Below are 17,902 nucleotides of genomic sequence, written 5' to 3' on the forward strand. Positions count from 1 at the left end.
AGTATTGCTCTTGAAGTTCCACATCAGGTGTTCCAGATCTTCGATGTTTACACGTCAATAGAGAGTGCTTATCAGATTGAACCACTTTTGCTAAAACGTCATATCTTTATAAGCTATAGTCTAGCTGGGCTCCTGGGTTTCCACATTAGGTGTTTTACATCTTCAATTTTTATAAGTCAACAGAGAGTGCTTATCAGATTGAACAACTTTTGCTAAAACGTCATACCTCTATATGCTATAGTCTAGCTGGGCCCCTGGAGTTCCACATCAGGTGTTTTAGATCTTCAATTTGTATAAGTCAATAGAAAGTGCTTATCAAATTGAACAACTTTTGCTAAAACGGCATACCTGTATATGGTACAGAGAAGCTGGGCTCTTGGGGTTCCACATCAGGTGTTCCAGATCTTAAAATTTATAATCTCAGCTGAAAATGCTCATCAAATGAAACAATTTTTGCCACGGCACCATATTTGTATCTCTTATAGTTTTATTGGTCTGTTGGAGTTCTGCATCAGGTCTTCAAGTTTCGAAGATAAATTATAGCCTATATGTTGACCAGGCCTAATACTGATACAACAAAGAAAAAATCATTGAAATCCGTTCAGTAGTTCGGAAGATTAGCGTGTACAAACAAACAGACATACAGACATACAGACATACAGACATACAGACAAACAGACAGAATTTTTTTTTTGGATTTGTGCTCCATTACTGTTTCTAAACCCCACCCAATTATTATTTTTTTAATATATTCAATGTACAGACACAGTTTTTTTACAGATTTATTATATGTATAGATTACATACGAACTCGATTGAGAATTTTTGTACTTAGTTACTACATAGGTAAGCCACGAACGAGAAGAAAGACAAAAGCTTTACTCATGTGGCTATATGACATGAAGACTGGGGAGTTTGTTGTGCCACTTCTTCTTCCTACTTGAAACAAGTAGTAACAAGTGGTATATGGTGGGCATTTCGGGGGCTTCCTTATATAATTTTTGATGTTTAAAAAATGCTTCTATCTATAGTAAGTAATTGAAAAAGCTTCCAAATTCAAATCAGTCACGTCCCATCATCAACCGCGTGAGCACGTCCAATAGTTTGACGAGACAATCAAAAATAAAATGGCGCCAATGAGGTCATGTTATGGTGGTTAATAATCAGTTCTCGGTACACTCGTGCCGTGGACACACGACTTTTCCTATTATGTCATATTTTATTGATATGTTCAGGTGTTTTGAACGGATATGCCATGTGGACAGGTTGTATGGAGCCCTTTGGGTTTAGCATTCATGGCTTCGTTGCATTCATCGAAGGGACCACAGGTTGATGAATGAATTTTAATTATTGGTTGGCTTATAGGTCAGCAGTTGTGTTTCAAGACCGAGTAGTTAAAAGAATGGTTAACGTAAGTATACTGAAGCTTTTTTCCAGTTTAAGAAATGTGAATTATTTACTAAAAGGTTAATTCACTTCTGGAACGCCATTTGAACTCAATTTATCTGGCATTTAAGTTAACTAACCCCAAAGGTGGCAAATCCTCCTCCAAGTATCATGGCAAAACCACCCCTTTTGAACTAGCTTTAAGACCCAAAACGTAAAATCACCTCTAAAAAGGACTCCACAAAATTTGGGTCACAAAACCGAGACACGTGTGCAGTCTTCAAAAAGATCTGGAACACAATAGGTAGAAAAAAGGCCTATTTGTCCACATGTGCATATATTCTTAGGCTGTAAGATGTCCCGGGTTTTACGCCATATGCGAGCGGTCATTCCGTTGTTTTTATTATCGATTCGTGCCACATATGGAGTCTGACTGAAGGGCAGTTAGATGTTACAATGGGCTTAAAGTTTAAAAGGCCCGCTTGGGTCTGGTTTTTGTGTGGTTCTAATTGATTTTGGGAGTGTGGTTTTCGTTGGCAGTTGGTGTCAAATCGTCTGGAGTTTTGGTCATTAATTTTTAAGTTGGATCTTGATTGTAAGGCTGCAAGCATTGATGTTTCGACGAGATCAGAACTTCAATTTAGTATGTCAACTTTATGAAATAATCTATAATATCTTTCGAGGTTCAAATGTAAAAACTTCTGTAATAAAACCGTCTCCACATGAAACCAACATAATATCATCCACATAAAAATTATGATGTAAATTCATCCCTATTTGCTTTTCTCATACTAAAATTATTTTATTGGGTGCTTTCAAAAATTTATTGCTCAGCACAAAGCGTTCCCCATAGAATAACACCATCATTGACGAGGGGTGCAGATGCACGTGGGGGCATCGGAAACAAAGAAAACTGATGCACGCCATGAATTAATTGAAATTCCTTTCATACATGGTTATTGTCACGCTTATGATCAGTAGTAAGTAGGCGTGATAATAGAATTTACCGCCAAGTACTTAGTCAGGATAAATATGGCTGACGTTCATTAATGGTTACATTATTACCCGACTGCTGAGAACGGGTATGTCACTGAGAGAACTGTAGTCCTGACTAAGTTAAAGTTAAGTCTGCTAATCATACCTACTCAAAATAAGGAAGGAAATTTTATATTATTAACATGTATATCTTTGGTAGACGATACCACGAAATTCTAGTATTTATAAGACCAATAACATTTCTATAATAAACCCATACTTCTGAAACACCATAAATAGTGCATTTCCTTAATGATTTCTTGCAAATTGCTAACTATTCGAGTTATTAGCTTCTATGGCTTCAATATGGCTGTTCGAATGAAGGGCAAAGGTTTATAGTACTTATTGGTATCTGATTGCAATTACGGTCTTCTTAAAGGCATCATCAGGTAGGTAACTTTCACGATAGTGTAAACGTAGGAACAAAACACTAGCGAGCTGTGTTTTTGTTTTCTCATAGAACGCCATATGAAATTGGGTTACCCTTTTCTCTATTTCTACCCACATATTTTCAGAGTTACTTGTAGAGCTTATTGAAGCCTGTTTAAGTAGCAATATCATGTTTGTGATAAACAAGTCCAACTTGCGTACAGAAATGTGCTTACTCATCCTAGCCAAGGACCGTTTCATTTGCAAAACTAAATTGCAAAATACCTGTTTATATTTTTGTCAAGAAAATGTATTAGATGATTTTATATTTCTTCATTTATTAGTAATTCATCAATTGTGTTAGCACCCATAACACAAGCTAATAAATAGCTTACCTAGGGCTAGGGTAACCGACCGCGTTGAAGTTGTTTTACATTAAAATGAAAATGGTTGTTTTCATTTCAATTTATTTTTGTACCTATACCTAAATAAGTAAACAGACAAAAAAACAATAAATTCTTACCAGCACACATTTCCCACGGCTGGACACCCCAAAATACGAAACTCCCGGTACTTTAAACTCCCTAATTGATATTTTTTCTAACATCCTTAATGAGGAATTATTCTGCGGGCAAATCGATTATGTGTATTGTCCTTAATTGAAAACTGGCCGTTTTAGCCGGAAATGTATCCTCACCCTTATTTTACGGAATGAGTTTAGTTAAATAAGAGATAAGGGTATTATGACCATAATCGGTTTTTGGGTAATATTGGTCACGCATATGGGATTTCCAAATGGGGTATGTTAATTATAACCCAGTGGTTTCCACCAGCGGTTACGTCATCTACTTCGTCTTTTCCCAACTATGTTGGGGCTTCCAGTCTAAGCGGATTCAGCTGAGTACTAGTGCTTCACAAGGAGCAACTGCTTATCTGACCTTCTCATCTGGGCAACCCAATACCCCATGGTAAAACTGGTTGTCTTACTTTCTGGCTTCTGATTACACGTAACGTTTGCCACAGACGACGGTTTCATCCGTGTCCCGTAGGAATTACTTCGTTCCTCGATAAAAGTGCTATCTAACATTTACAGTCATCGGTCCAGTAGCTCCTGCGATTAGTGCGTTTAAACAAACAATTGTGAATATTCTTTATTGCTCTATTAACCCAGTCATGGCTGCCATATTGACCATTTAGAAACCATTTAATAAGGTGCTTTGTTTGAACTGTTGGTTGCAATTGGAGCGGTAACACTGGATATGCAGTGTGAAACCAGCAAATTATACATTGGAGTACTCGACAGTAATCAGTAGGTAACTAGGTATGGGACATGTTCAATATGTTAGTAAACTTTCATTGTCAATTCTATTGTCAGACTTTTGGGGAGCAACATTTTTGAAGGGTAGAGAAGCATGAACTCCTTTGTGACCGCTATTTAAATAAAATGTTAGGGTGATACATGATAATCCGACAAAGATTAAAATACCTACCATTATGTCTAAATTTGTTTTCATACTTCTCCATTCATTAAGTTATTAATTGCTAAAGCTTGTCACAACAGACAACCGTTTACCTTCCTTTGTTCTGTTTAAACAAAAATAATCAATCACTCATGTATTGACTAAATCACTTTCCAAAATATTTTAAACTAAGTTCAGAAGACTAATTAACATGATACGGTCTTGCTTAAGTATTTTACGGTATAGGAAAGTAATTTACGAGGCTCAGAAATAGCTTGGCAGATTGACAGTGAACTAATTTTGTACATGCGTTTACTAGTTTTTAATATTATGGAACCCTTGTCTAACAATGTAGGGTGGGTATGCGTTTTGGGATTAGAGGGATAAGTCCTGGTTTAGGTTGGTACTTAGTGAAATGGTATTAGAAAAAAGTGTGAATTATGTGGTGGAATATAAATGTAACAGAATTTTTAATGGTTGATTTTGTTTTGTGAATAAATAAAAAAATAGGTATTACTATAGGCATTGTGTGAATTGTGTCTATCTTGGTTTATGGTTCTTTTGTTTTAACTAGAAATCCGTGAATACAACAATGTGTTGATACGCAATAACCTTTTTGCCACCGGCTTAAAAAAAATATGGATTTTCCGTATCTACTGGGATAAACCAGTATTTACAACAATAGTGGTTGACCCTTGTATGTGAATCGATAACAACTAGACTTTACTCTAGTCTGAATTAAGCAATAAATTCAGATTGTGTTAAAAACAGGAGACAATTAAATTAGTTTTTTAATAAAGACAAGAACATAAAAGTTCAAAAAATATAGTCACCACACTTTCCTCGAAAGCGCGGATAAATCACAGTGACATTTTACACATCTTTGTTTTAACTTGAGATTAAGTTTTTATTTATAGCTTGCTTTTTTACTGAGCAAATTGACTTTAAATGCGTCAATAACTGTCGGCACAAAACACATGTAAATGCATATTAATTATTGGATTGTTAGTTTAATCCCTTAAGACGTAACAAATCGATGTTTTTCTGTGCCATATGGTGAGTTAAAAATTGCGTAACCAAATTCTTCTTCGCGTAATATTTATTTTGATTTTCAGTTGTTTTTTCAAAGAGGCCATCGTATGTCAAAACATGGGGATTGTATTTAGTATTGCGTCTTTTAGATGTTATTCAAACAATGCTTAGTGTAAAGCTTATTGTTATGCAGTAAAATAATGAATAAAAGTATTTTCGTTTTTAAGCAAGCAACACATACAAGCTGAAAATTCACTTTATAGGTAAGTGGCACGTTATTTTTTATTGATACTCTAAATCAGATTTACTTGGCAATCTAAATATTTATAGAACATCTAAACTGGAACTTAATTAGAAACATTTCTCATTCCCATAATGTTTTATGTGGTTCCCAAGCGTTAACAAGGAAGTGACATAAATAACGATTATAAAAGACTGTAGACGCCTATCAAATGGCAAAAAGGGGAAACAAATGTCAATAGATTTTGTTTTGATTTGCGCAATTCTTTTAGTTAAAATTCAAGACACGTTTTCAAGTATCCGGTACATAGAACTATGGGCTATAATGCAAACTCTTTTGCCTATTACCTTTTGTCGATGCCTATTATAGATTCGAATGAGTCATTTTGGATACAATTGAACGGTATGCTTTTTTGAATTCTAAAGCATTTATTGTTGTCACCTTGGCGGGCATTGTGGACACAACACTTGTGTACAGATCTATTTTTACTTCTTTTTGTTAGTCAATTATCCAAGGTTTATTTAATTATGTTTTTTTTTCAGCCTGTAGTATCCTTACCTATAGTATTATTTTATTTAACTCAATAAAGCATAGGTAAATCCGGTTTCAATTTTACAAGTACATCATATTGAAAGCCGCGGTATCATAGACCCTTAGAAAAATAATCTCCAATTTCATTTTTTTTTTCTGATGTCCTGATCATAATCCAAAACTTTTATCTCAAAACAACAGCACAAAAAATATCAAACAACAAACTACTCAAACTACCCTTACATAAAACCGTGCCAACATCAAGCATCTAAGTGGGCTTCAAGTAAGAACAACCCCATCACTATGAACAATAGACTGGTAGGGTAGGGTGGTCCAGGGGCCGATTGGACCCCTTTATTTATAGCGAGGGCAGTAATGACCCCTTTTTTGTGTATGGTAGTGTCTTTAATGGGATATGCCATCCTACTTTCGACAAATATTTAAGCGAAGAACTAGGATGGCTCGATGCGTATTTGATTCTCGTTCACGCAAAAATATTTATCAGTTTTAGATGTAATTAGGATATACCTTATCACGTTTAGTCCTGAATAGAATACCTCTGTCCTTGTGTCTGGACTCTGGACTAAATTCGATATTGAAAGATAAAGTCGTCAAGTTAGAATATGAATGAAGACCTTGTCCGGGTTTAGGCTGATTGGCTTAGATAAGATACGTATATTGAAAAAACGCCATGACACGTGCGAAGGAATTTTTAATAGACGAAGACTTGTACCTAAGTTAAAATTCATTGTCTGTATGGACTAGAGTGTTAAGTAAAAAAAAGTTTACCTAAGTGGATGCCAAAGGAAGCAAAAAACAATAGAGTTCTTACTATTCCACTCGCAGTTTCCTTCGAACCCCTCGAATTTTATGCTCTTGCGCATGCGCTGCGGGCGTCAGCTGCGCGCGCACGTGGCTTCAGGAAGTTGTCACGCAATCCTGCGCAGCCATTGTGTCGGATTCGCGTCTTATGCACCCCTGCTTATCCTGGGCCAGACGCTTACTGTTAACCTTTTTTGTTAATATTAACTTTTGGAGAGATATAAAACTAGGTAGAGTTGTACAGCGATTAAAAACTTGACGTTTCCAATATTGGAGTGTATTAAGATTGATTTCTGGACTCTCGGCAAGAATTCTTTATTTAGTTTAGTTCTATAAGAAAGTCTTCGTGAATCACCAGCAACAAGGATTCAGATGTTTTATAATAATTAAAGATGTTTATTTCGTCGTAATGTCCTTGTTTATTGCGTACCTACAACAATACGAGCAAATATTTCAAGCGGTCTATATTTGCAGTCGGCTCACACATATCTTGGCGTTTTAGTTTTACCCAAGTACGAAGGGTGCCACCCTCGTTACGTGCAGTTATTTTCTGCGTTTATAGGGCGTTGCAAATTCTAATGAATGTGTGAGGTATATGGGTTTGAAGTCTGCGTTAAAATGCACTTTTGAGTGCATGAGTTAATGGGCTTTTTTTGAAATAACTGTCAATAACGTACTTATCGGTATGTGAAATCAATGTATTTTACAGTAGGTATAATAATACATTTAAACCGGTAAATAAATACAAAGCATGTTTGAAAGGGAAAGGGTCATAAAAAGTGGTATTCCAACGGACCGCAAATACCTATAACGCCTCTCCTTAAAACTAGTTGTATGACTAATCGGATATAACGAACTAAATCAACACAACAAACTGTAAATTAACTGCCAATTCATTACAAGAGGTGACCGTTCAAACTTTTTGCTCTACAAAGTAGCCGCGATGCGATAAACAAAAGAAAATCCGACCCAAAACCCATAGGTGGCCGGAGTGGGAACTGCATCGAGACGCACACATCGCCACCCTACGCCCCTCTACCCGGTCAAGTCGCAACTTGCACAGGCTGTACGTTTTGTTGCCCTCCTCGATTCCTCATTCGCCCGCGGACCGTGTTAGCGAGCGCGCGTGTCGCTCGTCATAAAGAGTTCAGTGAACGAGTGTTGTGCTTATGAACAGTCAAGATGGTGCGTAGCTTATCGCAGTGGACGAAGACCCTCAGCTTTCCAGCGAGGCTGTCACCCAACCGCACTTCTAAGGAGAGCGTCGGGAATGGCCCATCCTCCCCAGGAGTTTCGCCAACTCCCAGCGCATCGTCGCTCCCCCAGAGCTCGGATAAAACCATCACACCAATTCCGATCACGGAGATCAGCCAAATCGTAAGTGTCCCTTTTTGATTAGGGCAAGTCCCTCCGTTGAGTTATTTCTTAGAGAGGGGACATTTGTGTAGTTGCAGCTGCAGTTCAAGTATGCGTTTTGAATGACAAATAGTTCATTAAGTACAAAAACTTACGGTAAGGTGTTTCGCGGAAAACTGACTCTAAAAATACTTTACGAATACATAAGATTAGGTATTTAAAATTTGTGTGTCAGAAATTGCAAAACATCTCTACATAGGTATTTATGTTGTATTTTGCAATACTTAATAGGAATGTCCTTGTAAGCCTTATCAATTTGGCCATCGTACACGCTTCAGTTATTTAATTGGGCTGTTATTATATTAAAACGTCCTTGAAAAAACAGCGAGCATAGTTACCCTACTTTGAAACAATAAGATTTCAACCCAGATTTTATTGCGCGATGACAATATGGATACTGCTGATGACACTACCACGTAACGCCTTATGAAATATCTTATTAGCTGGAGAAAATAACTCTTACGGAATTACACCTTTGTTTACAAATACCATCGCGGATGCCTAACAGTCCTTCTCAATAAGGCTAGCAACCGTTACCTAGCTTTCCCATAACCGATGGCATACGTGACGCGTATGAAATTTGAACAGTATTTTATGGAACAACACCATATTAGACGATCATTAAGTACGACATCGAAAGGAAGTGTATCAAAAAGTCATATTGATTTCCGACGAGGCACGTGTGTCAAGCGTGTCCATTGCTGTTTATGTTGTGTCTCACGTACGAGACACACTGTGGGAACGTTCGGTGGATGCCGAAGTCGGCGATGGTGTATGAAAATTAATGTTTGGTAGCGTGCGGCGGCTGGTGCGCCCGCGCAGGCACCGTTATGTCCCCCTTGCACTTACCTTGGCAAGGCCGCGACGAGATGCGAGTTTTTTGCGAAGCATGAAAGCATGACTTTCACCTTTTAAGACGCCTTTCTAAATACTGAAGTTTTAATTCAGGTCTTAGGTTTAATTCTTAAGTAGGTTTATGCTTGGTTGAATGAAGCTACCGATGCATTGATGGCAAGTTTCAATGAAACGGATATGTACAGGTTTCAACAGCGATTTAAAAGAATGTACGAGAGACGAATTCTTCTTTCTGTTAACTGTTTATTTCTCCTGAAGGTATGTTTTGAATGCCACTAATACTTATCGTTGTCTAAAATCGCGATACCAATGTTTACCTCTTCACAATCTGGGTTATTATGATCAGATAGCAATGCAGATTACTACTAGATGATCTAGAAAATGTTGAATATAATTGATAGTTAATCTTTACCATCTATTCATCATTTTCCTGAAGAAAATGCATTTATTTATAAACATTTGCATTTATATGCATTCTTGTATCTTTTATTTACAATATGATGCTTTAGAATTTCTAAATAATAATAACTTTTTTCTATAAAAATTCGTTACGTTCTAAGTTTTTTTTTTATAAATCGTTCTAAATAAAGGATGAAATTATGAAATTTTTCGTTGATCAAACATGTGACCTACTTGTCAAAGATATGTTATCTGTATCTGATATTATGCAAAAGCCAGTGGCAAATATGCAAGATTACACGTACGCCAACGGTATGCGGAGGACGAAGAATTTTACTTAATTTGCTTTGCAGATGTTGCAATATTTACCGCGTTTGTATTCCTGTTGAGATTTGAGAATCATGTGTCTTATGTAGAAGTGAAGTAAGTCAAAAACATACTTAGCCACTAACTTATATTTTGGAAAATAAGTAGATTCTTTAAATTGCGCATAAAAAAACCTTTAAGCATTTTTCACGAATGCATATGACTCTTTTTCTAACATATTTTCATTGGATATTTTAAAATAAAAGTTTCGTATAAGCGCAGTTAGGTTTTTAATATGTCGTCATGAATTACAACTATGTAAATAAATTCCCAATATTTATTGTTTATGTGAAGAGGCGTTGTAAATCACACTTCGTTATGTCAACATTAAAATGTTTAAGATTTTATTGAAGGTACTCAAACCCACAATGTGCTATTTTACCATTGGTATAAAAATACTTCAACGGTTTTTGTTTTTAGTACCTATAGGTACCTAGTAAGTAAACATAAATACTTATTAACATAACCAAAGAATTTTTCATAATATTGTAGGTATAAGATTTTCATAATCCCGAAGAACTTCATCCGTCCTCTTTATTCGTAACATTTTTGTCAAGCTGTAAAAATCCTTAATACATTAACAAGAGCAAAAAACTGCAAAGTAAAAAAACATGATTACTTTTACCGAAACTAATCAAAGAATTAGTTCATCTTAACCGATGACCTGAGGACAATCCGCAATAAAAAATTATTTCGTTTTAGTATTTCCAGCTACAAAATGTCAAACGGCTATGACCCGAACGTTAAAAAAAAAAAACTCGCAATAAAGAATCATCGTAAAATCAAATTGATGGCTTTCTCAAGGCGCCATTTTCGATTTATAGCGCGCTTTTTGACGTGTTCCAAATTTAAAAGTCGATAAAGTTATGTTGCTTAAAAACTTTTTGGTTAAATTAATTATCTGTTTTATTAATGTTGTTTTTTTTATTGGAATTCCGGAATGTCAACTTACGAATAAATTGCAAAAGTGCAAGCAAAATATCAAGCTATAAATATTCTAAGAGCCTAGTATCAGTTAGAAAGAAATTTTGCAAAGCATCAGGTTTCATGGCGCCAAAGTTATTTGCTTATAAGCCACTTTATCGCTAGTACATAACGAAGAATACATAGGTAATACATTTAGTGCAATTTCGGAGTGCGGATTGCGCATAAATACACGTAATATACGCTCTCGGCTGGTGAAGCAGGATTTCGCACATTCTTTATACGCTTGTTACGTTTTTAAACTGTAATAAACACGATTTAATTGGGTACCCAATTAAAGGATGGTTGGTTTGTTTTGAAAGCCTCCTTTTTAAAATTGGTTAAAAAGCTAATACTTTTTCTAAAGTTTTTAACTCACTTCTCTTTCTCTTCTCACTTCACATTTATTTATGTGGTCTAAATTATTAGCGAGTTTTTTGCTTAAAATTCTACCCTTTTTTACCACTGGGAATTGGAAACCCGTCAATCCTATATTAACACGCCCCTGCTAAATAAAGGCCCCTACATTAACCCTACGACTAAAAGCTAGTAAACATTAGATCAATAGGTCGTGGGGTCAATACGACCCTGTTGAACTTTCGTGGTAAAGCGTAATAGTATTTCCTTATCAGGCCCGCCGTAAGCGGGCGTGCAAGGCGTGCACCGCACGCGGGCGGCACGTCCTAGGGGGCGGCAAATCGAGCGACTTGTCACGTAATATTTAAAAAATACAATATTTTTTTACCAATGATTTGATTTCAATATTTCCGAACACAGCAATAGCGCTAAGAATATGACTTACACTGCCGGTTTCAGTTGCATCTGTTGAAAGATCATTTTCTTAGGGGGCGGCAAATTAAACCATACGGCAAAATTAAACCATAATTACGTAACAAAAATATTTTTAATAAAAATAGATGAGTAGATTACCAATAAAATTTCAGAAACAGCCGCCCTCGCTTTAGTCGTGTCCTGTCAATTTTGACGGGTTTACCCTTTGAGGCCCCAAAAAAATTCGCGCTCGCTGCGCTCGCGGCTCCATGTCAGATAGGTATCACTAAACTAAATCTTTGTTTAATTCTATTCCGAAAAAATATTTTTCGCGCACGTCCGTTATGGCTTTTTGTTCACTTTGGCTTTTTGTGACATGTTTACTTCATGAAAACTCTAAGGAGACAATCGCGCTCGCTTCGCTCGCGGCTGCGTATACATATTTGCACTTCATTTCTGTACATATCTTACTATTTGACTTTGCTTTGTTAATTTACAGTGGTTTTTATTTGTTTTGTGTCCTTAGACTGAAAAATTTTCGGGCTCGCTTCGCTCGCGCTTCCTTACATGTGAAATGTGTCTTATGCGTTGACTTTTTCAACGGGATACCCACCAAAAACCCTAAATAACATAGTTTACTGAATTTAAACATTGTCATAGATATTTTTTTCGTTAGTTTGAGTTACCCATAATCTGTTCTAAGCACTTTGATATACATATGTTGGTACCTATTGATCACAATTTTTCAATACATAGGGGCCACTTGGGTAATGATTGCACAAGGGCGCTACATAAGCTCGTTTACGGAAATTAGCTAGAGACACCTTTGGCTCCAATTACTTTTTTAGGCCATAAACTATAAAACTTGAGCGCTCGCTTCGCTCGCTCTTATTTACGATTGCTTCTCTCTTCTTGCATCGCACCAGGCCATTTGTTCCCAACGAGTAACACCCTCAAATGTCACACTGTTACTCGATGGGATTTTTTTCTGAAAAAATTCCCAACCGGTCACACTACCAGTCACACTGTTACTCGATGGGAATTTCTTCAGAAAAAAATCCCAACAGTCACACTGTTACTCGATGGGAACACACTGTTACAGAACTTAATAAAAATAAGAATTAAATCGGTTTTTTAAATTTTTATTAAAATCAACAAAATAACAACATTGGTAAATACAGTTACTTAATTACGGACGTTAAACGTTAACATTCGTCATATTGCTAGTAATTCTAACTCTGACTAATTCATTTTGCGTCCCTCTCCCCCACTTACGACACGTGGCCGCCGCCGCCGGGGCCGCGGGAAGAGGGATGCAAAAGTATTTTTACATTAAATGTGCATGGAAAATAACCGCCATTACACACTCGCGATAACTGATGTTGCCGGCTTATCATAACTTTATTTTGCTATACATAATTTTAATTGTCACAACATACTTATGGCTAATTATATGTATTTGGAAAATTGTTTAAAGTTCAAATTAACATTAGAAATTAGAACTGATAATTGTTGTAAAATATGATGATTTACTCTGATATATTATATAAAGCTGATTGTATTTAGGTACCTCCCCCCCCCCCTTATTACGTGGGACTTAAATATAGATGGCGAGATGTGGGTGTAATATTACACCTCTGCCTACCCCTTCGGGGATACAGGCGTGAGTCTATGTATGTATGTATGTATTTAGGTATTGTAATTTTATTTAATTATTTAAGAATAAAACGTTCAAAGGAGAATCACCAGCAATATGACGAATAAATGTTTTTAAAGTAAAAACCGATTTGATTCTTCTTTTCATTAACTACTGTAATATTGTGACTGGTTGGGAAATTACTAATAAGAAGTTCCCATCGAGTAACAGTGTGACTGGTTGGGAAATTAGTAATAAAAAGTTCCCATCGAGTAACAGTGTGACTGGTTGGGAATTTTTTCTTAAAAACATTCCCATCGAGTAACAGTGTGACATTTGAGGGTGTTACTCGTTGGGAACAAATGCACCAGGCGCACTACACAAAAGAGTTAAGTTTTTGTAAGGATTATGTGGCTTAGTTTTACACTTCAGTAAACAAATATAATTACTGTACCTAATAAAAATACATATTTTATAATCTTAACGAATTTTTCTTTTTTTTTTTGACAAAACCCAGTCGTAGGGCGGCATAATCAGTTTTGCACGCGGGCGAACTAAAAGCTAGCGGCGGGCCTGTTCCTTATTCCAAGTCTGTATGGGTGCTTGATGCATTTCAACACACGTTTTGTATTTTTACTATTTTACCAGCTTTCTCCATCGGTTTCACCTATTTCCTGAGTTATTCTAGTGTAATATGAGTTACATTACTATTTAGTTTCATAAAAACCCGATAAGTCGTTTGCGCTTAAAGTTTCAGCGCGTTTCAGCCTTCCAGTGACATCCACTAACATACTTAGGTATATACTTAGGTCTTTTAAGTTGCTCATTTTACTTAATTTTAATTCATATTATGTATTTTATAAATAAATACGCAATAAAGTAGGTATATAACATTCATAGTATGCTTGACATTTAGTAATGGAATGATGATCTTTCCGAGCGCATGATAATTCACACGCGCATGCGCTAATGGATGTTACAGCTTTCTTGTTTTTTTGTTTTGTTATTTTTATGTAGAATTTTTATAATGTGCAAGTTTAGGTTTACTTAATATTAGGCAATAATTAAGAATATAATATAAACAAAACAGACAATTTACATGCTTCAAAATATCCAATTATCCAAATAACTTTCTTTCATATCATTTAAATTAAGTGCAACTAAAAACAATAATAAAATTGCATGATACAAACCAATATAATATCCTAAAGTGCATCTCAGTGGCGGCCATCTTTATTAGGTATTTTATTGTCTGTGGAACATCTGCGTGTCAAATTCCTGTGTGCCATGTGCGAGCTTGGGAAACGAACCGTGCATGAAAAGGCGGGAAAAAAACGTTGTTGGTAATCGAATGTGCTAGAATTATTGTTAGTTAGATTTTTATTGGTGGATGTCGCGTGCCTAGGAATATATTAGGCCTAAATGAATAGAATTTGAGTTTAAAATTGGCTTTGGGACTTGAAGGCTGAAGGGAAAGAAGAGCCTTTGCTATGCGATCTCACCCACGTCCTGGGGAAACTTCTTCCCGTGCCCGGATAAAACAAGCCCATATTCAACGCCTATAATGTAGCTTCATTAAAGTGAGAGAATTATTCAAATCGTCTTATTACTTCCGGAGCATATTTGATTCAAACAAACAATCAAATCTTTCCTCGTTTTATATGTACTAGCAAAGTATACATAGAGAACATGTTATGTAATACAACTAATTGAAACAAAATACACAGAGTGTACAATTGGATTATCTTTCAATCTTACTTGGCGATTTAATAAGGTTTCATAACTAAGACTACATTGATTTACTTTGCCAAAAATGTAGGCTAAGAGCACAACTAGCTAAATAGCCCGCCATCAGTTGACTCGGTGATAGGTACTTTTTTTTAAAGGAAATCTTGATACCAATCTATATTTTCAGTAGGTCTGTTACCGGCTAAATACCTGATCATTTTAATGTGCGTCCTACCATTCAACTTCATACTGATATATGAGCCAAAATAATCGGCCGACTAAAAGTTTGCCGTGTATAGGAATCCTTCAAAAGTACCCTAATTTTTTAATGCGTTTGATAGGTAATATTAGGTACTTACTTAAAATTCCGAAACGACAGACGTACGCGTATTCAATATGAGTGTACAAAAGTGTTTTCAAAATTGAATATTATGGTTGTACAAAGGAAGAAGGGTAGTTTTTGTAACGTCAGCTGTTGCGAACACGATACCCGGGGTGTTCCGTACAAAGGACGCAAATAATAGAGATTTCTACGGATCTCTATTTTTTGTTGCCTATTTTATATACCTAACGTATGTTTTTGGGTCTTTTATTTTCATATGGTGGATACGGTTGGGTACCTAATTGCAATTTGTGGTTTGAGAGTTTTAATTATTTTATCGATAGCTTTTTTAATTTAATTTTGCTCATGAATGCAAAATTAGGTATTGTAATTTATGTTGAGTGTGTAATTAACTAACTTTTTTAATTTTAACACATGTTTTTTCTAATGAAGTAAGCTGCTTTCAGAAAATTACGTACTTCATGATTTTGATTACCATCTAAACTTATTATTTGAGTACAAATATTCGTCAGTCAATCTTAATAACATTCACACAAACAGACACAACAAGCCCTTATCTTTCGCAGAAGCTACATACAGATTCAGCAAAATCATTTCGAGACATATCAACTGAACGGATACGACATCCGATATCCGAGATATCGTAATCGGTACCAACATCGATATGAATCGAGTAAGGATGCGGACGCGAAAAAAATGCGGACTGATAAAATGACATATCCGGTTATGGAACGCAAAGTAATATGATTAGTAAGGGGAAAGGATTTTGTTTGCTTTTTTGCGGATATTGACTGAATTAAGGTTGTATGGTAAAAGAAAGGAGGGGAATATCTTTGTTATGTGTACTTAAATGAACGTTAAATAAAGTACACCAAAATTAATTAGCAGTAAAGCGCAGCCTTTTAAAAATATAAAAACCAATAAAATCCATCTTAAATAATCGTAAGCACGTCCGTTACCATCAATAACCAGGCAAAAAGTAATAATTCGATACAAGGAGTGTTCGAAATTCGAAAATTCCGGGACAGCACCTGCTTGAGCAGATGTTCGGATACATTAACGAAACTTCAAATTGTATGAAAATTTCGGGATTCCGAATGCGTGCACGCACTCCAACAGCTGTTGAAAGTTGCCACCCAAAAAACTTTTACCTGTCCTAAGAGGCATTACTGGGTATAATGGAGGCCGATCAGCTGATACCGACATATGGCTTATTTTTTCTGAATATCCGAATTTTTGAGTTGAGCTTTATTTATGGCCGACACACGACAATCGTTAATTTCAAACTTGATCGCTTTTGTTTTTCTATTTATGCCTTTCACAGTAGGCCGATCACAAAAATACTCCTACGCTTTTTTCGAATGAAGAACATAAGATTTTTTTTTTTATTATGATTCCAATATTAACACAAAAGAGGTCACTACTTGAAGGTTTATTTATGAATGTTCTAAACAAAGGGCCCTTCGTGTTAAGACGTCTGGTTTCTATCTGAAGCCCTACTGTTTATTGCTACATGTCCATTTTGAGTAGTTTTGCTTCCCCACACAGTCTTTGAGCCATCAGCCTTTGATAGTGTGGGGATCGACTGTTTTATTTAGTTAAGTCCCCTCACTATTCTTAGTCGATTAGTTTGTATTAAAGAAATGGGCCTGAATGTTGTTAGACAAATTATGGTGATTGGACTAGACGGGCCGGTGTTGTGTTGTTTTTTAAATAACTATGACTGTGGAATAATTACGTGTATCTTGTAATACAGCTGTCTTGTTCAAAGTAATTGAGTGTAGATTTAATTGGACGTAATTTTAAAACCTTTTCAATTTAGAATGGCGACTGAGAAATGATTAACTACTCACTAATTCCAAAGCTTTGAGAACTATTGTATAACGAACCTTTTTTCTTTAGACATCATCGTTCATGTTTTTCTCTATTCAAATAACAGTCTATTGTTGGCCTATTGGACTTATTTGAATACACTCATGAGAAAAACCCTTATTAATAAGCCTAAGCTTAAAACTGCCAATCATTCAATTATTCAAATTATAACGGATTCGAATCGAACATTACCAACCTAACAACAATTAAATCAAAGAATATGATTACCATCGATTTTGGAACGCTTTTTTAAATTTGAACGCATCAATTACAGGTTGTCAGAGTTGCCATATACGATTGTTATAATTATACGAATCTGATGGATGGATTTGAAAAGAACCTTTTTTGATAAAGGGTTCCATTTAAAATTGGTCAATGTGGATTGTTTAGTAATTTCAGTTTTTTGGACTATAACCCTTTTGAATATTATTACAGGTTTAGTGTCTTAAAATGTTCGATTAACATTGAATTAAAACTAAAATGCAGTCTTACAAAAAATACTTAAAATTACATAGGTAAAACATTTAAAATTACATAGGTACTTTTACTTCTATTCCCAGAAAAACTTGACTTGGGTATTCCGCAATTGCCTACCATATGTGTCAGCTATTCAAATACACATATTACTCATAATTTGTCTTCACATAACCGATCCCATTTCACTAATTACCTAAAACG

The 17,902-nt window shown here is 35.7% G+C and overlaps 1 protein-coding gene across 2 annotated transcripts in view; it reads left to right on the forward strand.

The window, feature by feature from the left end:
• The window catches only part of LOC124631009 (TNF receptor-associated factor 4), an 85,178-nt gene that overhangs the window by 45,774 nt on the left and 21,502 nt on the right, over positions 1-17,902 (forward strand). The window contains exon 1 of one of the 2 annotated variants that reach the window (XM_047165093.1): positions 7,948-8,252. The exons of the other annotated variant lie outside the window; for it this stretch is intronic. Within the exon in view, the coding sequence (XP_047021049.1) occupies positions 8,058-8,252 (195 nt within the window). The 5' untranslated portion in view covers positions 7,948-8,057. Of the gene's footprint in view, positions 1-7,947; positions 8,253-17,902 lie in introns of those variants that run through there. 2 annotated transcript variants of the gene reach the window in all.

This window comes from Helicoverpa zea, chromosome 6 (assembly GCF_022581195.2).
Source record: "Helicoverpa zea isolate HzStark_Cry1AcR chromosome 6, ilHelZeax1.1, whole genome shotgun sequence".
Lineage (NCBI taxonomy): Eukaryota > Metazoa > Arthropoda > Insecta > Lepidoptera > Noctuidae > Helicoverpa > Helicoverpa zea.